General features: G+C 42.6%; 1 protein-coding gene across 7 annotated transcripts in view; it reads right to left on the bottom strand.

Annotated features, from left to right (window-relative positions):
- Positions 1–2122: 2122 nt before the first annotated feature.
- Positions 2123–26112, bottom strand: part of SLC11A2 (solute carrier family 11 member 2) — a 49167-nt gene continuing 25177 nt past the window's right edge. For all 7 annotated transcript variants that reach the window (XM_019038584.3, XM_004053121.4, XM_063693995.1 and 4 more), the window contains 12 exons: positions 22670–22776; positions 21698–21768; positions 21527–21594; positions 19167–19322; positions 17978–18136; positions 16893–16979; positions 15167–15286; positions 14545–14694; positions 13954–14027; positions 13148–13301; positions 10736–10789; positions 2123–4146 (listed from right to left, as the gene is read on the bottom strand). In XM_019038584.3, the coding sequence (XP_018894129.1) occupies positions 4069–4146; positions 10736–10789; positions 13148–13301; positions 13954–14027; positions 14545–14694; positions 15167–15286; positions 16893–16979; positions 17978–18136; positions 19167–19322; positions 21527–21594; positions 21698–21768; positions 22670–22776 (1278 nt within the window). In that variant the 3' untranslated portion in view covers positions 2123–4068. The remainder of the gene's footprint in view (positions 4147–10735; positions 10790–13147; positions 13302–13953; positions 14028–14544; positions 14695–15166; positions 15287–16892; positions 16980–17977; positions 18137–19166; positions 19323–21526; positions 21595–21697; positions 21769–22669; positions 22777–26112) is intronic.

Genomic DNA, 26112 nt, shown 5'->3' with positions numbered 1-26112 from the left:
ACTAAAGAGCTTCTGCACAGCAAAAGAAACTACCATCAGAGTGAACAGGCAACCTACAGAATGGGAGAAATTTTCTGCAATCTACTCATCTGACAAAGGGCTAATATCCAGAATCTACAAAGAACTCAAACAATTTCACAAGAAAAAAACAACCCCATCAACAAGTGGGTGAAGGATACGAACAGACACTTCTCAAAAGAAGACATTTATGCAGCCAACAGACACATGAAAAAATGCTCATCATCACTGGCCATCAGAGAAATGCAAATCAAAACCACAATGAGATACCATCTCACACCAGTTAGAATGGCGATCATTAAAAAGTCAGGAAACAACAGGTGCTGGAGAGGATGCAGAGAAATAGGAACTTTTACACTGTTGGTGGGACTGTAAACTGGTTCAACCATTGTGGAAGACAGTGTGGTGATTCCTCAGGGATCTAGAACTAGAAATACCATTTGACCCAGCCATCCCATTACTGGGTATATACTCAAAGGATTATAAATCATGCTGCTATAAAGACACATGCACACGTATGTTTACTGCGGCACTATTCACAATAGCAAAGACCTGGAACCAACCCAAATGTCCAACAATGATAGACTGGATTAAGAAAATGTGGCACATACACACCATGGAATACTATGCAGCCATAAACAATGATGAGTTCATGTCCTTTGTAGGGACATGGATGAAGCTGGAAACCATCATTCTCAGCAAACTATCGCAAGGACAAAAAACCAAACGTCGCATGTTCTCACTCATAGGTGGGAAATGAACAATGAGAACACTTGGACACAGGAAGGGGAACATCACACACTGGGGCCTGTTTCGGGGTGGGGGGAGGGGGGAGGGATAGCATTAGCAGATATACCTAATGTAAATGACGAGTTAATGGGTGCAGCACACCAACATGGCACATGTATACATATGTAACAAACCTGCACATTGTGCACATGTACCCTAGAACTTAAAGTATAATAATAAAAAAAAAAATGTAAAATCACATTTGAAGAAAAGTTAGGAAGTATGCAGGATGTGAATTTACCCACTTCAGCTTGGGTAAAGTGGGAGGGTCATTGCATGAAGACCCTATAAACAGATAACATAACAATACTTGAATTTGCAAAAGACTTCCTGGGCAAAGTTTTAGTGGCCTCATGTTGTAATGTCTGAAATTGAGAAGGCTGTTTATATTAGCTACTAAAACCCCTGCCTCTGTTACTAATGAAACTACTTCATATACCTGGATACACTCACCTGCCTTTTATATTAGGCTGGCACAGTTATGTAGCAGTGACTGCTCAGTAACAATTAGGTAATTGCACTTTTTCTGACATTCTGTGTATACATTGTCAGAGCATCCTTTTACAGATTGACTCTATAGTGTTGAACCCCAGGAATTAAGTGAATGCACTCAGGTTATTCTTAAGATTGAATATATTAATACATGCATAAGTACACTTATAGTAATCCAGATTTATATACCACAAATTGGAGAGTGATTAAATATTCTTAACTTAGAAAAAAGCTTACCCAAGACTCACTCTTAGTTATCAACCTCCTCTACTGGCTTTGACATGATTCAGTTTGCTTTATTATGACATTTTCTGATTACAGGAGTTCTGTGACCTGAAGGGTATACTTGGAAACCTGTATTCTCTGTTCCTAGTAACATATAGTTCAGGACTGGAAAAGAGCTATAGAAATTCCATAAGTACCTAACCAACCACCTCACCTTTCTATGAGTTTCACAACAGGATGTTTTTATTTTTTACCTTCCTTTCCCCAACACTCTCTGGTAATGAAACAACTGAGAAATAAAACCACCCAGGGAGGCGGGGAAAATCCAACACACTGGTTTCATCTAGAGTTGTTGTCCTGTATAAAGAAACCAAAAACACTTAAGAGTCTCTTTTTCAAGTAAAAGCGTAGAACTGATGTGAATTCAGTCTCAGTTTTAAGATCAGAAGGACTCTATAGCCTGAGTTGCAGGGTTGGCTGCTCTCATTATCTGAAGTTTCAAAAGGTCCTGAAGTAGAAATGAGGAAATTTTAAAGTGTCATTTTAGAAAAATCCCTGCCTCTTTAAGGGCCAATTATAAACGAACATAGGCAATGTCTGGATTTTTTAAAAAGTTTTATTGAAATGTAGTAAGTTCTAAAATAAGGCAGAGAGGTCATATATTTAATGCTGAAAGGGGAAAGTGATGCTCAAAGTCACACAAAGGCTGCAGGATTTGCTGACTCAACACCTTTGGGGCTAGAAAGAAACGAGGAGTGAGCTGGATGCAGTGGCTCACGCCTATAATCTCAGCACTTTGGGAGGCCAAGGCCGGCAGATTACTTGAGCTCACGAGTTCAAGACCAGCCTGGGCAACATGGTGAAATCCCGTCTCTACAAAAAATACAAAAATTAGCTGGGTGTGGTGGTGTGTGCCTGCAGTCCCAGCTATTTCGGATGCTAAAGTGGGAGGATGGCTTAAGCCCAGGTGGCAGAAGTTGCAGCGAGCTGAGATCACACTACTGCACTCCAGCCTGGGCAACAGAGCAAGACCCTGTCTTAACAACAAAAAAAGGCTGGGTGCAGTGGCTCACACCTGTAATCCCAGCACTTTGGGAGACTGAGGCAGGCAGATCACTTGAGGTCAAGAGTTTGAGACCAGCCTGGCCAACATGGTGAAACCCCATCTCCACTAAAAATGTGGTGCTTGTAATCCCAGCTATTCAGGAGGCTGAAGGAGGAGAATCGATTAAACCCGGGAGGTAGAGGTTACAGTGAGCTGAGATCACGTCAATGCATTCCCGCCTTGGCGACAGGGCAAGACTCTTCTCAAAAAAATAACAACAAACAACAACAACAAAAACAAAAAAATTTAAGGAAACAAATTCCTGGTTAGGAAGGTGGGTGAAAAAAAAAATCTATACATGTAGGCAAGCAGTTTGTGATATGTGGACTAATCTTCCAAATCTCACTCTAGTACTAATCTCATGCTACTTGGTATAAATAGGTATTTTAAAGTGAAACATTTAGCATTCCCTAGGAGATTCAACAATACAAATATTGGCCACTCCTAGAAATAGACTTTGGACCTAGAAACAGTGTTTGGTATGTTAATGGGAATAGTGGGAAGAAAATACATTGGCGGACTATACAAATATTAGAAAGAAGATAAATATCTTCACTATCTTATGTCAGGACTTACAAGCTAAATGTTAGAAGTTTCCTCTTTTTTTTGCCTAAAACTTGAATGCCAGAATGAGCTGAGTTACAATGCAGCACGGAAAACTGATCACTGGTTAAAGTGTGGTTTCTGGATCTTGTTACTGGGTATTAAAGCTCTTTGGTAAATGCCTTCATATCTGTTTAATGACTAGAAAACAATTCAAGAAAAGTGATGACAAAGACAATAATTACAAAATAGGCTGATAACCAGAGTTAATTATGATTGCCAAACAGAAGAAATGTTTTTTTAAGAAATGATGTGTTAATATGATGTGTTAATATCAGTAGATACAAAGGATATAATCTGGTTGACTAAAATCAAAGTGAAATTTCACTGACATAGTAAAGTATCACTTTACAAGATAGTCAATTTGACCAGTTCATTGTGAAAAAGAGCATTATTCTCTTTTCTTTCTCACTTGTGATCCAGACAAAACAAATATCTGATATATCAAAACAATATTTAAAAAAAAAATACAAAAGTTCTATCAGTTTCATATGACCTTAAAACTCTACCCAAACTGAGATGCTCAGGTTTACATAAATATAGATACATATATATCTTTTAAATCCCAGAGTCCAAGACACAAGCCCATAGGGGTGTGTGGCCATCAGAGGCCAATCGTTTAACTCTGGGAGTGTATGACTGTTATGAGGTGGGTGGGTCTCTGACCTACATTTATAGCTGTCAGTTTTGAACACCCTTCCCATGAGGAAATCTTTGCCTTTTGTTCAAAACGTCTGAACAAAACTCACCTCTGAACTAACAGAGATGTTAACAGGACACCTGGCACAAAAAGGGCTTAGAAAAACATGTTCTTATAGAGTCTCTCAGGCTGTCAGTCATCTAGACACAAGTGAGTCAGCGTCCATGGTGTTCAGAAGATAGAGTTCAGGCTGAGCTGTCAATCCCAGATGGCACTAAGGAAAAAAAGATGGAAGAGGGTTAGACTGATTTTCACGTATTTATTGAAATCAGCTTTTAAGTACCTATAATTAGCACATCAATTTAGGCCTTTTTTTCTGTACTGCTATATTGATTTTTATTTCAGAAAAGAAATGGCTTACAGATACATACATGAATGGCTTCTGATATGCAAAATAACAGGTAGGAGCTGAAATAGTTAAGGACTGAGATGGTACCAAATGTCCTCAGCAAAATTAGCACTCTGACTATTCTTGTGACACACACTGCCTCAGGATGGGCGCTTCAAATCAGAATAAGAACAAACAAGCAGAATGCTTTTGTATTTTACTACTGTGTGAATTAGAAATCAAATTCCCAACGGTTTCAATCCTGAGCCCTATTATCCTTTGGCACTGGAGCAGAGAAAAGCCTTTCATTTAAAAAACAAAAACATGAAATGGCATGTACTAAGAGGGAGAAAGATGACCTGAGGGTCCCAAATGTTTGTCAGCCTGAATCAGAATCACTGAAGCTGCTTTTAAAACACAATCCCCAGCTGGGTGCGGTGGCTCACGCCTGTAAACCCAGCACTTTGGGAGGCCAAGGCGGGCGGATCATGAGGTCAGGAGATCGAGACCATCCTGGCCAACATGATGAAACTCCGTCTCTACTAAAAATACAAAAAAAAATTAGACAGGTGTGGTGGCGCACACCTGTAATCCCAGCTAATCGGGAGGCTGAGGCAGGAGGATCACTTGAACCCAGGAGGCAGAGACTGCAGTGAGCCGAGATTGCACCACTGCACTCCAGCTTGGCGACAGAGCCAGACTCCGTCTCAAAAAACAAAACAGCAAACAAACAAAAAACAATTCCGACTGGGCACGGTGTCTCATGCCTGTAATCCCAGCACTGTGGGAGGCCGAGGCGCATGGATCACCTCAGGTCAGAAGTTCAAGACCAGCCTGACCAACATGGCGAAACCCCCCGACTAAAAATACAAAAATTAGCAGGGCATGGTGGCGCATGCCTGTAATCCCAGCTACTCACGAGGCTGAGGCAGGAGAAACACTTGAATCCAGGAGGCAGAGGCTGCAGTGAGCTGAGACCACGCCACTGCACTCCAGCCTGGGCAACACAGCGAGACTCCGTCAAAAAAAAAAAACAAAACAAAACCCACAATTCCAGACTCCACTCCTAAAGAACTGAGTCTAGATGGTTTGTGTTGGGACCTGTGAAGTTGTTATTTTTTTTGTAGAGACAAGGCCTCACTATGTCACTCACGCTGGAGTGCCAATGACACGATCTTGGCTCACTGCCACCTCTACCTCCTGGGCTTCAGCCATCCTCCCATCTCAGCCTCCCAAGTAGCTAGGACTATAGGCGTGTGCCACCACACTCAGCTAATTTTTTTGTAGACAGGGTTTTGCCATGTTTCCTAGGCTGGCTATGAAGTTATTTCTTTTTACTTTTTCTCTTCTCGAATACACCTTGAGACAAGTTTGAGTCTCATTTTAGCCCTACTATTATTACGCAGAGCTTTTATTGTTATCCTTTGGCACCAACAGCCTCTAAGTTAATGCAGAATGCAGACTATAAATTTATTGGTAGCAACTATCCCTATTTTAGTGTAATATAAAGGCACTGGAGTTGGGTTCAAGCCCTTAACTCTGCCACTTTCTATGGCCTTCAGCATGTCACATATACTTTTGGAGCCTTATTCTACTCATTTGTAAAATGTGAATAAATGCTACATTTGAAAATGCCAAGTACAGCCAGGCACAGTGGCTCACACCTGTAATCCCAGCACTTTGAGAGGCCGAGGCAGGCAGATCACTTGAGGTCAGGACTTCGAGAGCAGCCTGACCAACATGGTAAAACCCTGGCTTTACTGAAAATACAAAAATTAGCCAGGTGCAGTGGCTCACGTTTGTAATCCCAGCACTTAGGGAGGCTGAGGTGGGTGGATCATGAGGTCAGGGGTTTGAGACCAGCCTGGCCAACATGATGAATCCCCATCTCTAAAAATACAAAAATTAGCTGGGCTTAGTGGTGTGTGCCTGTAGTCCCAGTTACTTGGGAGGCAGAGGCAGGAGAATTGCTTGAACCTGGGAAGGGAAGGTTGCAGTGAGCTGAGATCACGCCACTGCACTCCAGCCTGGGCAACAGAGTGAGACTCTGTCTTAAAAAAAAAAATTAGCCAGGCATGGTGGTGGGCACCTGTAATCCCAGCTACTCGGGAGGCTGAGGCAGGAGAATTGCTTGAACCTGGGAGGCAGAGGTGGCAGTGAGCCAAGATCACAGCACTGCACTCCAGCCTGGGTGACAAAGCTAGACTCCATCTCAGAAAAAAAAAAAAAAAGAAAATGCCAAGTACACCAATATACTATCTCATGTGAGTCTTCGACACATATATTTAACACATTACAAACTGCAGTGTATAACCTCACAGACTTGCAGTGATGACTATGTGAAGACAGATTAGACCAAATGATGCCCAGGATAAAACTATTTCCAACTAGTGGGCTAGGAAAACACTGTATTACACTGGCTTTAGGATATGGAAACAGCTCTTCAGACATCAGCTTGCTTAATTTAGGCTTAAGTAAATAACAGCAATTAAATATACTGACAATTCATTGAAGCCTTTCCCAAGTGAGCAATGGTGGTAGACTTCTTCAATACGTAGTAAGCAAGGGTTGCAGTATTGGTCCTGTGATGCCCACAGAGTGTCACTTAGATGACTTAGTTGATAGACCACCTTCATTGGAGATGTTTGTTATATTGTTCTGAGACATTGAGAAATGAGACTAAATGGCCTGGAAATAGGCTAAAATACTTCCAGGGGCAGAGAGCTAATGCAAATGAGTGAACTTATTAACTAGTAACTCTTGGCTATTGCTGGGATAGGACCATAGAGGGCCCTGTCCATTCTCTACACTTGCCAAAAGCATTCAAACTTACTTTTAAAAATTCTGCACAGGGACCAAAATCTACCAGTTGGCAACTTCTGCCTAATGCATATTCTAGCACTAATCAGAGTATGAAACAAATGCTTCAATGTGTTATGTTCCTTGTGCTGCTAAACAACGAAGCTTGGTGACAACCCAACATGAAGGGTATACTATATATTACACAGGATAGTTTGGGAATGAAAACATGGGTTCTGGAGTTAAGCTATGCGAGTTCAAATGCCAACTGCACATTTCATTAGTAATGTAAATGTGGGCAAGTTACTTTTGGCCTTCCAGTTGACTCATCTACATAGAGGCTGATCCTCTTGTTGTTACAAGGATTAAATGAGATAATACAAGTGTTCAGGCCAGGCCTTAGAACACAGTACTGAGTTAGCCACTTTTAAATTCATAAGCTAAGGGGCTGAGAGAAGCTGACAGATTTAGATTCATTGGTCCTACCAATGAAGGAGCAGAAGGTATTCCACAGGGCAGAGCTAAAGGAAATGTTTCAAAACAGGATCCTCACATTGTTTTGAATCCTATTTTAGTTCTGAAATTAAATCCAAAGTAAAGAGAGAGCACTAAATGAGGAAGGACAACATGGAGAACAAAATTCTTCCTAGATGAATTCCACTGTGTTACTTACAGGGAAGGCTTGCAACAGAGAAAGGGAAAATGAAGTTCTGGTGACACTCCTGGGACAAATCAAGTGCTGACTCAAGTTTTCCTGTCATGTGCCTAGTAAAGTTCACTGTGCCTGAGCTCTGCCTTTGTTTTTAATAAATGGTGTCAATATTTCCATTTATATCAGGTCTGCCAAAATGCTCCTTGGTCTTTAAGCTAAATGAGTTTGGTTTCTCTTCAAATACTAATTTTTCATTGGCAGCACATATAGAATGTAAAAGTGAAACAGTGAAATAAACTACAGGTAGAAAATAGTCAGCTTAGAGAAAAGCAGAATAAAATTTTTTTCCCAAGTTTAAACATGGCAATGATGTGACCTTTAGCTATGGTAAAACTATTTGACTAAGTGGGTAAATGGAAATTAATGTCCTGGTATCTGCAATTAATCCAAGCCTTCTGAGGACTAAATCCATTTATTTCTCTATCCTTTCTAAGGAGAAAATCCTAACAGTGTGGACTTAGTGTGCCATTCCAGGTGGTAGTTGCTGTTTCAGTATTTTTGTATCAAAGTTGTTGTAACCCTATTAATAAATTATTTCAAGGTTAAAAAAATACCCAGGAAACCAAATTGGAAAAAGAAATTTTTTTTTAATTAGAAACCAAGTTTACATATGGTTAAATGGTTACTAAAAGCTCAGTTGTAACCACTCCTAACACCACTAGCAGAACCTCAAGGGAGCCAAGAGCTCTTCCCTTTTCCCCTGTTAATTTCCAGTATAATGTAGCAGCACAATTATTTCATGTCACATTTAAGAAGAACAAGAACCAATTTATATAAAGTACAATTGTATATCCTTAAACATTCCACATAAACACACTGTCAAAACTCACTGGATATGCTGGAATTGGAGGACTTAAATTTCTACATATTATTTATTGCACCCAGAGTACTGGTTAAAATGCACTTTCTCTCTGTGAGGATCAAATGCAATAACGTATGAGGGTATTTTTAACACTGTGAAGTACACACATAATATTATAAAATGCCATTTAATTGGAAGGAGTTTTCTATCATTGCAAGTCATAAATATAACTTTTAAAAGAATACTAGCAGCTTTTACCTAGGCTCCTAAATGCTTGTAAATCTGAGACTGACTGGACCCACCCAGACCCAGGGCAAAGATACATGTTACCATATCATCTTTATAAAGAATTTTTTTTTTGTCGTCAGTTTGGCCTTTCCTACTGCAGCCAGGTGAGAGCTTAAGATGTCAGTCCCCAATATCTTCACAGAGTGCCTTTATAACCAGTTTGGAGAATTACGATGGTAAGGGGAAGAGGCAGATATGAAGAGGAATGGTTAGGGGAATTGTCATTCATGACTCTGTGCTATATTACTTGAGGGGCTAAGAAAAATGTATGGTCAGTGAAACACAGTAGTGTACCCTTAAATGCCTTATAAAAGACCATCCATCCAGTCTGCGCTTTTGACTGTGTGCAAGTATCAGTAATAATGCTTTTGGGGGCTCAGATGAACAGCGAACACCAATCAACCAGGACTCTGGAAGGAAAGCTCCAAAAATGAGAAGTCCTTCAACACCATTTTCCATTACTGTTCTCACCAAATCAATGGCTATAAAACAGTTTTGATTATTTATCTCCATCAAAGTGATTTGATTTGAGATAATCACAAAATCTCAGGCTCGGTATGTAAAAATGTCAGAAGTGGCTGAAGTAAAAGCAGCAGCTTTGTGCTGAAGACACCCATTTCCTCTGACTCCAGAGCTCCACCATCTGGTCTCAAGATTTTTCCCTCTGAGGAAACAGCTGTAGAGAGGTAGCCCAGTTCAACCTTGCTGAGACAGTGAACTTTGCAACCATACTAACACCTACTGACTTGCAGAGAACGCTGAGAAAGACAGTGTGCTTTGCAATGGTTAAGTCCGCAGCTCCTGAGATTGCCTCGCAAGTCATCTTGGGCATGAAGCAGAGCGGTGCATCAGAAAAACATGACGATTCTGGTGAGAGGTGGCTTTAGGAACAAAATAGATGGCTCTCCTTCTCCCTTAAAGTCTTTTCTCCCCACCCTCAACATTTCACGAGAACATCAGTTCATAAATACTACCATCTTTTTCTATCACCACCCTCCTGGAGAAGGAAAGTTAAGGTTTTACAACCACATGTGCTCAAGAGTAAATATCATCGGGAAAGCTCTGTACTAACAGGCAGGTTATTAAGACTCCCAAGAAATCCTCATAAGCTTTTCAATCTGAGGAAAATCCTGAGAAGGTAATTAGTAAGCACCACCTAGCGATGTGGTGCTGGTTTCGTTAGTTGTCAGTTTTTCCCCTTCTTTGTTTTCTCACCCCTCTTAACTTCCACTGAGAAATTAAAGTGGAAATAAGTTCAAAGAATCCTAAGCCTGATAGAGCTACGTGTCTCTTCATTTTATATTTCATATGGATGAAGCTATTCTAGTTGATAATTTGGTATAATTAAAATAACTGAAAAGGTAGGTATAAGGAAAATTTCTCAGCCTTTAAAAATCCATTACATTTTGATAAATAAAACTTGCATACTCATTCTGTAGTTTGTATAATAAAAAATGTATTGCATTTTCCAATTTTTTTTTAACATGTAGCCTGGTTAAGAATCATGCATATCCTTGTCTCTCCGAAGGATAAACTGAGCTGGCCCTTGGGCAACTACTTAAGAATTTAGTGTCGGAATGATAGCAGCAAATGTCAGCTTTTCAAAGATCCCACCCTAATCCAGTTCCAAGGTTAGGTCAGGAAGAAAAAAATAATTCCATCTTTCAAATACACATGAAACAAAGTCTTTTCCAACCAACGGTTGAGTCATAAACACAGTCTGTGCAACGGCACATACTTTTGGCTATGTTCACACAGTAAACCATAGAAACACACTGGCTCTGATGGCTACCTGCAGAAGACAGACTAATCCAGTGTTATTTAACATAGCCACGGGTGGCTTCTTCTGCCAGCAGGCCTTTAGAGATGCTTACCGTATGCCCACAGTCCAGGAAGGACATGCCCAGTGCAATCAAACATTGCCAACCCTGAAAGACAAAACATGGTCATCACTTACCAGGCTCTTTGAAGAGCCATGACTGCTCACACAGCACTTCTCAAATGCAAACCTGCTCCCTTCCTTGAACATCCAGCTGTGCCTATCTTCTATCACCAAGGGTTGCACAAGTCATTCTCTCAACCCCACTCCCCCTTCAAAAAATCATCTGCCTTCCTCAACAAAGTTTGTCCATACTATTTTTAATATTGAATTTCTCTGTTCTTACTGCTTTGTGTCTGTGGTTTTCCTTTTTTTTAAAAATCTTTATTATTATTTTACATTTTGGAGACAAGGTCTCCCTCTATTGCTCAGGCTGGAGTATAGTGGTGCAATCATAGCTCACTGAAGCCTCGAATTCCTGGGCTCAAGCAATCCTCCCTCCTCAGCCTCCTGAGTTGCCAGGATTACAGATGCACACCACCATGCCCAGCTAATTTATTTTTTTTTTTGTAGAGACAAGGTGTCTTGCTATATTTCTCAAGCTGGTCTGAAACTCCTAACCTCAAGCAATCCTCCTGGCTCGGCCTCCCAAAGCACTGAAATTACAAGCGTGAGCCACTTCGTCCAGCCTGTTGTTTGTTTCTTTTACCCAACTGTAAGCTCTCAGAAGTCCACTTTTCCTCAGTCCTCCCCATGATGAGAATGACTAACAGACTAATACAATTGGTGTAGTCTCCTAAGCTGCTCTATGAAGTTCCTGTTTTGAAGCTAAACAGCAGTAACCCACTCTAGAATCAGCCCTCTCCTCTCAATATGGGTCGTCAGGCCAGACGCGGTGGTTCACGCCTGTAATCCCAACACTTTAGGAGGCTGAGGCAGGTGGATTACCTGAGGTCAAGAGTTTGAGACCAGCCTGGCCAACATGGCAAAACCCCAGCTCTACTAAAAATACAAAAATTAGCCAGGCATGGTTAGCACGTGGCTGTAGTCCCAACTACTCAGGAGGCTAAGGCAGGAGAATCACTTGAACCCAGGAGGCAGAGGTTGCAGTGAGCTAAGATCGTGCCACTATACCCTAGCTTGGGCGATAGAGAAAAACTCTGTCTCAAAAATAATAATAAAAATGGGTCTTCAACAAGCTTATTAGCCTTAGGCTGACTGAGGACAAACTGGCACCTTCATATCCAATTTGCATTCTGAAAGGATCCCCCTAACTTCTATAGTGAATTTTTAAAAACAATTCCTGTCAAGGACATATTCAGTTACTTGGTTTTCCTTGAAGTTAAGTTCCTAGATCACAGGGTCAGTACAGTCTTTGTGTGCGCAAAGTTTATTGGGAAGAAAAGAAGAGATCTAGGAAATAATTTTTCAAAATTTACTGAAGTGATTTTCTTAATAAAGTATCTAATGTGTGGCACACTGGTGTGGGGAAGTGTTCTAGAGATTAACAGCAGGTTTCCAGCCTCCATCTTTAGCCATTCTCTGCAGCAAAAATGGTATAAATTCTACTATTCCTTATCCCTAACCCCTGTGTCTTTTCAAACAAACCTGTATAGAACAGGGAAATGGATCTGTTCTTATTTTGGCTGTTTTTCATTAATATAAGCAATGCTAAAGAAGATTTGGAAAATAGAGAAGAATATATCTATAATCCTAGCTTCCTACAACAACTATATTGCCTTTTTTATATAATTCTAGACTTCTTAAAAAATTTTTTATAATTGGAATATAAATTTTACATACCTTTTTCATGTAGCTATAGTTTTATAACCATGATTTTTAAAAAATGACTCTAGAATGAGAGTCAAGGGGAGACTATCACTATTTACTTATTTCCTTGGACAGCTAGTAAGTGATGGAGCTGAGCAGGGCTGTGTGCCGCATGTGTCCCACCCCGAATCTCTAAATCACACTGCATGCCCTATTCTCCACCTCTGTTTTGTACCGTTCTCCACTCTCTGTACTGCTACCCTTCTTTTAGTTCCTCAAACATACTATACTCTCTTGTTAGGAATTACTAAGAATGGAAACTACAGAAGTGACAGAAATTGAAAAATGACAAATCTTAGTAACCAAAGTGAATTTTATGGTTAGAAATATTATTTTGTAAACAGCTGATTTGACAATTCCATATACATTGTCTCGATCACCTGGAGGTAGACTGTTATGTGCTCTTTTGGGTCTGTTCGTTTCTCTTTTTTTTGTAGAGATAGAGTCTTACTATGTTGCCCAGATTGGTCTCTAACTCCTGGATTCAAGCAATCCTCCCGCCTCAGCCTCCCAAAGTACTGGGATTATAGGCATGAGCCACTGTGCCCAGCCTGGGTCTGTTCATTTCTGAATGTCAGTGAACCCCACCTCAGCCATCCCTGATATCTATGCCCCTGCTCTTCCAGGCTAGACTTACCAAGTAGAACACAAAGCCCAGATAAGCCACGCTGACCACAGCAGCCACCACATATAATGCCACATGCCCTAGGTCCCGGACATAAACCACTACAAAGTACATATTGATGGAACAGATGATAAGGACCAAGATTCCTCCTGCAATCCGCCAGCCTCTGTAAAAGAAATCAGCACAGTCACTGATGGAATAATCCAACTTGGCCACAGACAGAAAAGGAAACAGGATGGGAATTAGAGACAGTTCAAAATGAATGGAAAAATTGTTCTTAATTTGAAAAAAAAAAAGATTCTTCATAAGTCTAAGTTAAATCACCCGAAGTTAGATACTGGTAGACAGGGAGAAAGAGGGGGGAAAAGACACCAACAAATAATCCCTAATATTTAAGTCCCTAGAGATGCAACAAGGCCTAGAAACGCAATGAGCCATTTTATTAACATTCCCAGAAATGCAACAAGTCACTTCAGATACCTCATATCCTTTAAAGATATATATAAAAGGTACTAACTTATGCCTTTTTTGTTAAGATCATTTAACAAAGAATTAAGGTGCCTCAAACTTCAGTGGCTGAAGCTGAAGAGTTATGCTGTAAAAGCTGAACTTTCTCTCCCCTTCAAATGAAAGACGTGCTTTCTCTTCCTTTACTATATTCACAGTTTCCATTCTCTAAGCCAAAGAGGAAGCAGCTAGCAATCACCTCTCAAAGCATATCGCTTCCCTCTGTGTCTCACGTCTGACTGGCCTACTGCATGAAGATACCCTTTCCCCATATCAGCATCCCCTTTGGGAACGAAGAGGAGTACACTCACAGTCCATTGGCAAAGTCACTCATTACTGGCCGCAAGCTCGTAAATGTGAGGATGGGTATGAGAGCAAAGGGAAGCTGGAAAAGAAAGAAGATCAGATGGGATTACTATGGGTCCTTGTATCACCCTAGAGAACAGCACAATTAATGAAAGGGAAACATAAATGCTGCCTCAACTACTCCATAAGAAATAATTATTCCTATCATCCCAACATGCTTGGGCATTATGCTGAATTCTGCAGAGCTGTCATTAACCTAGTATACAAACCTTTCTATGTGACTTGTCTTCTTAACCTCCACAGGACCTAGCACAGTGTCCTATATGTTCATTTAATGTTTGCTTGCATTAATGAACTACAATTTTGTGTCCCATATGTAAGTAAAGTTTATAGTTCCCATTCAACAGGTTTAAAAAACCAACCATTTCTAAAATCCTTTTAGATGCCAAGGGTTTCATACACATTTACTGCAGAGCACAACCATGCCTCTGTCTTCCTCTCAATGTTCCCCCAGCACTCAGCTAGGCTTGGTACCCAAGGGCAGTATATAATGCTACCTGAATAACTAGGATATGTTTCCTCAGCTTCCTCCTCACCTGTAAGCTCTGTAGAACATTCAGAAAGTCATTCATCCCTGTTAGATGCTCTACATCTTGGAAGACAGCAACAAGCAGAGTGGGGATGATGGCAATAGAGCGAGTCAGAACCACTCGGGCAAAGCGTGACCACTTTAGGTTCAGGAATCCCTGGAAGAAAACATAGGAGCAGATGACTGTCTGCAACAGGAAACAAAAAAAAGTCTTGGGGAGGTTCAGGAGAGACCTCAGAAGAATGGGATTAAGAAGTGACAAAAGAGGCCAGGTGCAGTGGCTCACACCTGTAATCCCAGCACTTTGAGAGGCCAAGGCGGGTAGATCAATTGAGGTCAGGAGTTCAAGACCTGCCTGGCCAACATGGTGAAACCCCATCTCTACTAAAAATACAAAAAATTAGCCGAGTGTGGTGGCCAGAGCCTGTAATCCTAGCTACTCGGGAGGCTGAGTCAGGAGAATCACTTGAACCCGGGAGGTGGAGGTTGCAGTGAGCCGAGATCGTGCCATTACACTCCAGCTTGGGTGACAAGAGTGAGACTCCATCTCAAAAAAAAATAAAAATAAAAAAGAAGAAGAAGTAACAAAAGGGTTGTGTTATCTCCCTCTATCCTATACCAGCACATACCTCCATGACAAACTGGCCAGAATAGGTTCCTGTCATGGTGGAGCTCTGTCCTGCAGCCAGGATCCCCACTGCCCAAATGTAGAGTGCAGCAGGCCCAAAGTAACATCCCAGCACAACACCCTGTGAGAGGCCAAGAGGAAGGATATGATTGTGGCAATAATCTGCTCAGACAATATCCAAAACAGCAGTTCCATGTGGCATTTCTCCCTTCTTTGCTATGCACCACCAACACCAAGTGCTGTGCTGGGCACTGTGCCAGAAGCTAGGCTCAAGTCCTGACCTCATTCCAGAAGCTTTCAGTCTAAACTTTACTGGATGCTCCTTCGTTTCTCTGCCTAGTCCTTTCTCTTCTCCAAGCTCCTAAACCTCCATCTTAAATATTAAAAAAAAAAAAAAAGAGGTCTACACCACATTCCCCAAATTATATTCCCTTACACACTATTCTGGAAAATCGCAATAGAAGTACAGGGAAATATCAAATAAATTGGTGAAATGCTACACACTATATATTCTACTGTTGGAGGATCACAATGTAACCAGCATAAAAGAACTGAGAGACTCCAGTAAAAACACTTTACTAAGAACATTTTCTTGGGGCTAGGTAGGGTGGCTCACGCTTGTAATCCCAGCACTTTGGGAGGCCAGGGTTGGAGAATCCCTTGAGCCCAGGAGTTTGAGACAAGCCTAGGCAACATGGCAAACACCCTGACTCTACAAAAAAAATACAAGGCCAGGCATGGTGGCTCACACCTGTAATCCCAGCACTTTGGGAGGCCGAGGCGGGGGGGGTGGATCACCTGAGGTCAGGAGTTCGAGACCAGCCTGACCAACATGGAGAGACCCCATCTCTACTAAAAATACAAAATTAGCCAGGCGTGGTGGTACACACCTGTAATCCTATCTATTTGGGAGGCTGAGGCAGGAGAAGCGCTTGAACCCGGAAGGCAGAGATTGCAGTGAGCCAAGATCACGCCACTGCACTCCAGCCTGGGCAACAAGAACAAAACTCCATCTCAAAAAGAAAAAAAAATTAGCCAAGCATGGTGGTGCTTGCCTGTAGTCCCACTACCCAAAAGACTGAGATGGGAAAACCACTTGGACCATGCAGGTGGAGGCTGCAGTGAGCCATGATCGAGCCACTGTACCCCAGCCTGGGCAACAGAGCAAGACCTTGTCTCAAAAAAAAAAAAAAAAAAAGCTGGGGTGTATACTGCATCTTTTTTTTCTTTTCTTTCTTTTTTAAAGACAGAGTCTTACTCTGTCGCCCAGGCTGGAGTGCAGTGGCCCAATCTCGGCTCACTGCAACCTCTGCCCTCCAGGTTCAAGCGATTCTCATGTCTCAGCCTCCTGAGTAGCTGAGATTACAGGTGCCCACCACCACATCCAGCTAATTTTTGTATTTTTGTTTTAGTAGAGACAGGGTTTCACCATGTTGGTCAGGCTGGTCTTGAACTCCTGAGCTCAAGTGATCCACCCGCCTCAGCCTCCCAAAGTGCTGAGATTACAGGCGTGAACCACCGCACCCGGCCTGTATTATATATCTTTTCAACTGATCCTCTATTCCTTCCCATTTAATCCAAAATGCTTGTCTGGTGTCTGGAACTCTGAAATAAATGACACTCCAGAGGAGATATGCTCATATCTGAAGTGAAGTCACAAAAAAGACCACATACTATGCTAAAAATACTGATTCAGGAACAAAGATCACAAATCCAAACATGCTTACCCCTTTGTAGATGTCCACAGCCAGTGTCGAGTTATCTTTAGGAAAGAGGCCAGCATGAGGACTGCTGGTATTTGTACAGACTTCAACCTAGAACCCAAAGCAATTCAACAGCAACTTTTGTTTCAGAAGCAAGGACCAAATAAGAGCTCTCCTACATATCATACACAATCATCTATGAGAGGTAGGCTGGAGGGAAAACACTGGACATATGCTATGATGTGGGCAGAGACTAGCAGCAATGTCATCTAGGATCTTCCTCTATAATCCTTCTACACCCACAGGTCATCAAAAATCTTTACTGAGTTACAGTGTGCATGGTAATAATGTACAAACGCTGGGGTACTTTAAATGATGACAGGAGGAGAGGCTCTGAAGAAGGCTTCAGACATGCGAGAACACCCAGAATAGAATCCTCAGTCAAAGCAGACAGAGGAGTCAGAGGTTCCATAGACGGGAAACCAATGGTGATCAAAACTACACAGGCAGGCCAGGCACAGGAGCTCACGCCTGTAATCCCTGTACTTTGAGAGGCCGAGGCAGGCGGATCACTTGAGGTCAGGAGTTTGAGACCAGCCTGGCCAACATGGTGAAACCCCATCTCTACTAAAATTACAAAAAATTAGCTGGGTGTGGTGGCAGGCACCTGTAATCCCAGCTACTCAGGAGGCTGAGGCAGGAGAATCGCTTGAACCCAGGAGGTGGAGGCAGTGAGCCAAGACTGTGCCACTGCACTCCAGCTTGGACAACAGTGCAAGACTCCGTCTCAAAAAAAACACTACATAGGTAATCAGAAATCAAGATTGATATAGAATTCAAAATGACAAGACAAAGTCTGTCATCATCACAGTTTCTGTTTTCTGTTTGTTGACTACTCCCAAACAAAAGCTGAGGAAGAGGGTCCAGGCTTGGTCAGCCCCATACTGTAGACTCTGACTGGTGCACGGTGATTTTGGGGGGCAGAGGAGAAGCTAGAGATTATTTCTCCTGAACATTAACACTAGAATGAGGTATTTTCCTTCCCCATCCCATTGCAGTCTTCACTTTACCCTCATATTCACTACCACCCATAACCCTGGCTTACTCACCACCTGCTCGTTGGTTTTCCCAAAAAATGCTTCAGCAAAGACTGAGACAACAAAGACATTGATGATGAAGGAAACAAAGAGTGCAATGCAGGATTCAATGAAAAAGTACTTATTGGCTTCTCGAACTTCCTGCTTATTGTTCCGGTTTATCTGTCTAGACTAGAAAGATAACAACAGCAGTCACTTTTTGACCAGTTAGAACAAGTTTCCTTGTGACATTTCAGGAGTTTGGAGTCAGCTGAGAGATTTAGGGGACAAAAGTTGACCAGACGAAAAGTGAGAGATCCAACACTCACCTACATCCTAGTTCACTGAGCAATTAAGAACTTCATATGGGGGGAGAAAAAAGAACTTCATGCCCTTTCGTTGAACTGTACATTCCCCAAATATGGAACAGAGACTAAATGACTACTGAGCTCTCAGTTACTCTCAGTGGCTGGAAGGACCACTGACCTATAAAAACGACCTGATTTCAGTCCTAAGGTGTGTATATACCTATTTATAAAGGTTTCTGAAATCTCCCAGCAAACTATTACATAATACTGACAGTAAAAGCCTGTTTGGGCTCCTTTACTCCCGACCTCCATAAGGCCACTCGAGCTTTTGAAATTTAAACACAAGAGACTTGATGCACTTCCAACCTTTTATGAAGAACTTTAGTCCCAGCTGGGTGCAGTAGCTCATGCCTGTAATCCCAGCACTTTGGGAGGCCAAGGCGGGTGGATTGCTTGAGCTCAGGAGTTCGAGACCAGCCTGGCCAACATGGTGAAACCACATCTCTACTAAAAATAGAAAAATTAGCCAGGCGTGGTGGTGCACGCCTGTAATCCCAGGTACTCAGGAGGCTGAGGCATGAGAATCACTTGAACCCGGGAGGGAGAGGTTTGCAGTGAGTAGAGATCACGCCACTGCACTCCAGCCTGGGCAACAGAGTGAGACTCCATCTCAATTTAAAAAAAAAAAAAAAAAAGAACTTTAGCCCCACCTGCTTTATGCAGTTAGTAATCTCTGGTCAATTTGGTGATAAAAACAGCATCTAAGTATATGGAGTTTATAAATGTCCAGGCTTGGAAAATACCTTGCTCCTTCATGGTCCTAATAATTGTAAACTAACTTTGTGTCCCTTGCAATTGAAGGAAACGATCCCATGAACTGTCTAGGAGGTGAAGGAGATAAGGGCCTTGCTCACCTTGACTAAGGCAGAATGCAGGTACATGTTGTGTGGCATGATGACAGCTCCCACGATGCCCACAGCCTGTTCAATCTGTGGAGTGCGACAGCCTGAACAGGATGGTACGAACATGCCCTTGAGTACCTGGCTCTGGCTGGGTTTCACTGTAACATACTACATACCAATATAACAATGATTAGCCTTTACAGGAACGTGAAACGGGAGTAACATAGTACCAGGGAACAGTTAGCATCCTTTATCCCTTACAATGCCTTCTTCCTTATTTTTATATTTTTTGAGATAGGATCTTGCTCTGTCACCCAGGCTGGAATGCAGTGGCATGATCACAGCTCACTGAAACCTCAATCTCCCAAGTACAAGCAATCTTCCCACCTCAGCCACCCAAAGTGCTGGGATTACAGGCCACCACACCTGGCCACAATCTTTTCTTCTGCAACTACCTAAGATAATGAGGAATACAGAATCATCATAGGACCAAGCAACATAAGGGGCTTACTATCAGGGGCCAGAGAATTCAAGACTGAGTATCCGGATAGTTTACAACACATCTTAGATATATGAAACAGATGTGTATGATACATAATTAATTTCTAAAGAAAGGGCTGGGTGCGGTGGCTCACGCCTATAATCCCAGCACTTTAGGAGACCAAGGCAGGTGCATTGCTTGAGCCCAGGAGTTCAAGAGCAGCCTGACGACCCAACAAAACCTTATCTCTACAAAAATTACCTCGGTATGGTGGTGCATACGTATAGTACTAGCTACTAGGGAGGCTGAGGTGGAAGGATCACTTGAGCCCAGGAGGTGAGCTGAGATCGTGCCACTGAACTCCAGCATAGGCAATAGTGTGAGACTCTTGTCTCAAAAAAAAAAAAAAAAAAAAAAAAAAAAAGCCAGGCATGGTGGCTCACGCCTGTAATCCTAGCACTTTAGCAGGCCAAGGCGGGTGGATCACCTGAGGTCAGGAGTTCAAGACCAGCCTGGCAAACATAGTGAAACCCGTCTCTACGAAAAATACAAAAATTAACCAGGCACGGTGGCGGGCACCTGTAATCCCAGCTACGTGGGAGGCTGAGGCAGGAGAATCACTTGAACCTGGGGGTGGAAGTTGCAGTGAGCCGAGATCGCACCACTGCCCTCTAGCCTGGGCGAAAGAGGGAGACTCCATCTCAAAAAAAAAAAAAGAAAAGAAAAAAGAAAAAGCTGCTAAGGGACTTGTGGTTATTAGTAATTCCACAAGGCTCAAAAATACACAACCAGGGCCAGGCACAGTGGCTCATAGCTGAAATCCTAGCACTTTGGGAGGCCAAGATGGGCAGATTACTTGAGGTCAGCAGTTCAAGACCAGCCTGGCCAACATAGAGAAACCCCATCTCTACTAAAAATACAAAAAGTTAGCCAGGCATGGTGGTACATGCCAATAATCCCAGCTACTTGGGAGGCTGAGGCACAAGAACCACTTGAACCTGGGAGGCGGAGGCTGCAGTGAGCCGAGATCACACCCACTGCACTCTAGCCTACATGACAGAGCAACGCTCTGGCTCAAATATAAATAAATAAATAAAAATCTAAAAATTAAAAAAGAATATAGAATCAATTTTTATTATCCATACTTAGTATACTTCTGTTCACCCATGTTCATTTAAAAATCACTTGCTGTTTGCCACTAGTACGTGTGTAATGAGAGACTCATCCTTAAACACTCTCATATATACTCTTCCCCGGTTCAGTATTTCTCTTGGAAGCCTTAGGCCAAGAGGCACAATCAACCCATAGATTACATATATTTTTTAAAGTTCAGCCAGACCAGTAAGCGGAAATCAGTTTAGAAGAATTGTACAAAGAAAGGTGCTAGTACTGCAAATAATGTTAGTGACTCTAAGGAGTTTCTGGGTTGGGGCACAAACCAGGAAATATCCAGGATATTTCATATAATTCATTAACTGTTTTAATATTGGGAAAGTTCAAGCTGCAATTAATATAAACCAGGATGAGCAAAAGCAGAACTCCTCTAAGTTAACACCCAAGAATAACCCTGCAACCCCCTCCTTAATTAATCCTATCCATGGCTGTTCTGTTGCCAGATGGTCAACTTGGGACCAAAGAATCTAGTCTGGAAAGCCCTAAAATATCTAGTCATTTTAAACCTGGGAGCCCCTGCAGGCCTTTCTGCACGCTAATCTTTGCTATGGATCATATTCCTTTAAAATTGGCCCAGGGAAAAATTGGCTTTTTGTTGATACACCCACTATAAGTGAACCATACTAGCATTATTACTGTCTTTTATAATAAAAGGCTAAAAAAAAAAAACCCACAAAAACTTATTTTAAGAAGCTAATGAATACCCTGTACCACTTGCCTCATATCCAAATGTGAGGGCCATAATAGTGATGAGAAAGCCAAAAAATGCTTCTAGCTTCCGCAAGCCTAAAGGAAAAAAGGCAGCAGTGAGCTCAGAGAAGGTAGACTTCCCCATCTGCCACATGACAGAGAGCAGCTCCTTTGACCCTCCCATTCCCGCTCTCCTTACCATATTTGTCCAAGAAGAGAAACACAAAAGTATCTGCAATGGTGATGAGAACGCCACCCCACAGAGGAATTCTAGGTCACAGATGAGATATGGAAGTCAGAGAGACGGAAAGAAAGGAAACATTGAAAAACACTCTCTTCCCAACAGCTCTCCAGATGAAGAACACTTGGAGAAGCTAGGACTTGAGGGAGGAGGGACAATGGCAGAAAACTAGGCCTTGGGTAAAGTAGGGTAACAGCATCAACTTAATTACATTCATTTAAACTTTGATTGAGAGTCTACTATGTCACTCTTAGGATACAAAGCTGAAAAGTTTGGGTCTTACCCTCATGGAGTTAGACAGATAGAATTTTATAGGATTAGACAGAGAGTATCTAGTGGGGGCTGGGTGTAGTGGCTCACGCCTGTAATACCAGCACTTTGGGAGGCTGAGGCGGGCATTCCTAGACCTGAGGTCAGGAGTTAGAGACGAGCCTGGCCAACAAGGTGAAACCCCATCTCTACTAAAAATACAAAAATTAGCTGGACATGGTGGCAGGTGCCTGTAATCCCAGCTACTCAGGAGACTGAGGCACAAGAATTGCTTGAACCTGGGAGGCGGAGGTTGCAGTGAGCCAAGATCATACCACTGCACTCCAGCCTGGGTGACAGAGAAAGACTCTGTCTCAAAAAAGTAAATAAATAAATAAAATAAAAAAGATAGTATCTAGCGGGATAAAATGACATACAAATCAATAATTGCGATACAAAACGCCACATATTCTAATAAAGGTAAGCATAACCCACCATGGGAAATGGAAGATGTAGAGTCTACATCTACCAGGGGAGAAGAAATTGTTTCCAGAAAGGTTCCACGGAAGAAATAACAATTGAGTTGAGTCTTCAAAATTAAAAATGAATTGGGTTTTTGTTTTTATCTCTGCTTGGAAATCCAGCAAAACACTGATGACTTTCTAGAGGAAAACCCCTCACCTTCCTACAGACAGAAGATTGATGGCAATGGCTGAGCCAATGACTTCTTGCATGTCTGAGCCGATGATAGCCAACTCCACCATCAGCCACAGGATGACTCGTGGGACCTAAACACCAAACAGTAGAAAGACATGGTTCTGATTAATCATTTCTAAAAAATTCCTCCACAATTTGGAATTCACATTTTGGCACTAAACCATAAACAGTCCTTTATAAGCCTCCAGACTAGAGAAGAAATACCAGAACGTGCCTCCACTTGGCCGATCACTGCACTGTGGCTCTCACCTGGAGAAGGAAAAGCGTGCTACCACGTGGCAGAACCTGTGAACGAAGGTCAAGGCAGTACTTGATCTTACTTTTTTCTTTTTCCTTTCTACTTGAGAAGAATATAATTACCATTTACTAATTTGCACTTAATTTCCTAAAAACAATTCTATAAAGTTTAGAGGAGAATAAGGATGCTAATACGGTCCAAATATGGGTCAAGAAAGAATATTAAATGATTGCAGAAGAACACATCTATCCTGACCATAGCTGGGAAGACAAAACAAACATGAAAAGGTTGGGGTCAGGCCGGACGCGGTGGCTCACACCTGTAATCCCAGCACTTTGGGAGGCTGAGGCAGGTGGATCACCTGAGGTCAGGGTTCAAGATCAGCCTGGCCAACATGGCGAAACCCCGTCTCTACTAAAAATACAAAAATTAGCTGGGCATGGTGGCACATGCCTGTAATCCCAGCTACTCAGGCGGCTGAGGCAGGAAAATTGCTTGAACCTGAGAGGCGAAGGTTGCAGTGAGCCGAGATTGCACCACTGCACTCCAGCCTGGACAACAAAGTGAGACTCCATCTCAAAAAAAAAAAAAAAAAAAAAGGTTGGGGTGGACCAGGCACAGTGGCTCATGCCTGTAATCTCAGCACTTTGGGATGCCAAGGTAGATCCCTTAAGCCCAGGAGTTTGAGACCAGCCTGGGCAACATGGCAAAACCCCATCTCTACAAAAAGTATAAAAATTGGGAGCAAAATGATAAGAACTTATGAACACACAGACAGAAACAACAGACACTGGGGTCTACTTGATGGGGGAGGGTGGAAGGAGAGAGAGAAGCAGAAAAGGTAACTATTGTGTATTGGGCTTAATATCGGGGTGATGTAATAATATGTACAACAAACCCCCATGACACATGTTTATCTATGTAACAAACCTTCACATGTGACTGCTCTGCCTATGGAATAGCCTTTCTTTATTCCTTTACGTTCTTAATAAACTTGCTTTCACAAAAAAAAAAAAGAAAGAAAGAAAGAAAAAAAAAACCTTCACATGTATCCATCTCCAAACCTAAAATAAAAATTACAGGAAAAAAAAAAGTACAAAAGTATCCAGGCATGATGGCATACACCTGTAGTCCCAACTACTTGGGAGGCTGAGGCAGGAGGACAGCCTGAGCCCCAGTGGTCAAGGCTGCAGTGAGCTATGATCATGCCACTGCACTCCAGAGTGGGCAACAGACAAGAGCAAGACTCTCTCAACAAACCACCACCACAACAACAGAAGAGGTTGGAGTCACCTTTAATGTAATAATAATGCCCAGGTATGCAAAAGGACTCAAGGGAATATGGTTGGAACTGGGTGGCATATAACAAAGTCAGAAACTTATCTGGCCAAACAATACAGCTGAAAATCAGATTTAGTTATGCTGAGTCACTGAAGCCAGGAAAAAACACCTCCAGAGAGCTAGCATCCAAAAAATTTGTCAGGTCACCCATGGTAGTTCACACCTATAATCCCTGAACTTTGGGAGGCAGAGGTGGGAGGATTACTTGAGCCCAGGAGTTCAAGCCCAGCCTGGGCAACATGGCAAAACCCTGTCTCTACAAAAAATTTTAAAAATAGCTGGGTATCATGGTGCACACCTGTGGTCCCAGCTATTCAAGAGACAGAGGTAGGAAGGCTGCTTGCGCCTGGGAGGTCAAGGGTATAGTGAGCCATGATTGTGCCACTGAACTCTAGTCTGGGTAATAGAGCAAGATCCTATCTCAAAAAAACAGGCCAGGCACAGTATCTCACATCTGTAATCCCAGCACTTTGAGAGGCTAAGGCAAGTGGATCACTTGAGGTCTGGAGTTTGAGATCAGCCTGGCCAACATGGTGAAACACTGTCTCTACTAAAAATGCAAAAATTAGCTGGGTGTGGTGGTGCGCACCTGTAATCCCAGCTACTCTGGAAGCTGAGACAGGAGAATTGCTTGAACCTGGGAGGTTGAGGTTATAGTAAGCCAAGATCACACCACTGTACCCGAGCCTGGGTGACAAAGCAAGACTTGGTCTCAAAAAAAAAAAAAGGCAGAGCCAGGCGCAGTAGCTCACGGCTGTAATCCCAGCACTTTGGGAGGCCAAGGCAGGCAGATCACGAGGTCAGGAGTTTGAGACCAGTCTGGCCAACATAGTGAAACCTCATCTCTACTAAAAATACAAAAATTGGCCAGGCGTGGTGATGCACGCCTGTAGTCCCAGCTACTCAGGAGGCTGAGGCAGGAGAATAGCTTGAACCCGAGAGGCAGAGGTTGTGGTGAGCTGAGATCACGCCACTGCACTCCAGGCTGGGCAACAGAGTGAGACTCCATCTCAAAAATACCAAAACAAGGCCAGGCACAGTGGCTCACGTCTGTAATCCCAGCACTTTGGAAGGACGAGGTGGGCAGATCACAAGGTCAGGAGTTCGAGACCAGCCTGGCCAACATAGTGAAACCCCGTCTCTACTAAAAATACAAAAATTAGCCAGGCATGGCGGCAGGCACCTGTAATCCCAGCTACTCGGGAGGCTGAGGCAGGAGAATCGCTTGAAACTAAAGGCGGAGGTTGCAGTGAGCTGAGATCACGCCACTGCACTCCAGCCTGGGTGAAAGAGTGAAACTCCGTCTCAAACAAACAAACAAACAAACAAAAAAGCAAGCTGGGCACGGTGGCTCATGCCTGTAATCCCAGCACTTTGGGAGGCCAAGGCTGGCAGATCACCTAAGGCCAGGAGTTCAAGACCAGCCTGACCAACATGGTAAAACCTCATCTCTACTAAAAATACAAAAATTATCTGGGTATGGTGGCACGTGCCTGTAATCCAAGCTAGTCAGGAGGCTGAGGCAGGAGAATCACTGGAATCGCCTCACTGCAAGAAGCAGAGGCTGTAGTGAGCTGAGATCACACCACTGAACTCTGAACTCCAGCCTGGGCAACAGAGTGAGATTCTGTCTCAAAAAAAAAAAAACAAAACAAACAAACAAAAATATATATATAATTATTATTACAAAATAACTATTAATGTGTATGAAGAAAGAGAAGCTAGGCTTGGTGCAGTGGCTCATGCCTGTCGTCCCAGCACTTTGAGAAGCTGTGGTGGGAGGACTGCCTGAGCCCAGGAGTTTGAGACCAGCCTAGACAACATAGCA

Source organism: Gorilla gorilla, chromosome 10, assembly GCF_029281585.2.
Source record: "Gorilla gorilla gorilla isolate KB3781 chromosome 10, NHGRI_mGorGor1-v2.1_pri, whole genome shotgun sequence".
Lineage (NCBI taxonomy): Eukaryota > Metazoa > Chordata > Mammalia > Primates > Hominidae > Gorilla > Gorilla gorilla.
Note: the sequence above shows the minus strand (reverse complement) of the source record. Positions and strands in the feature narration are given on the sequence as shown.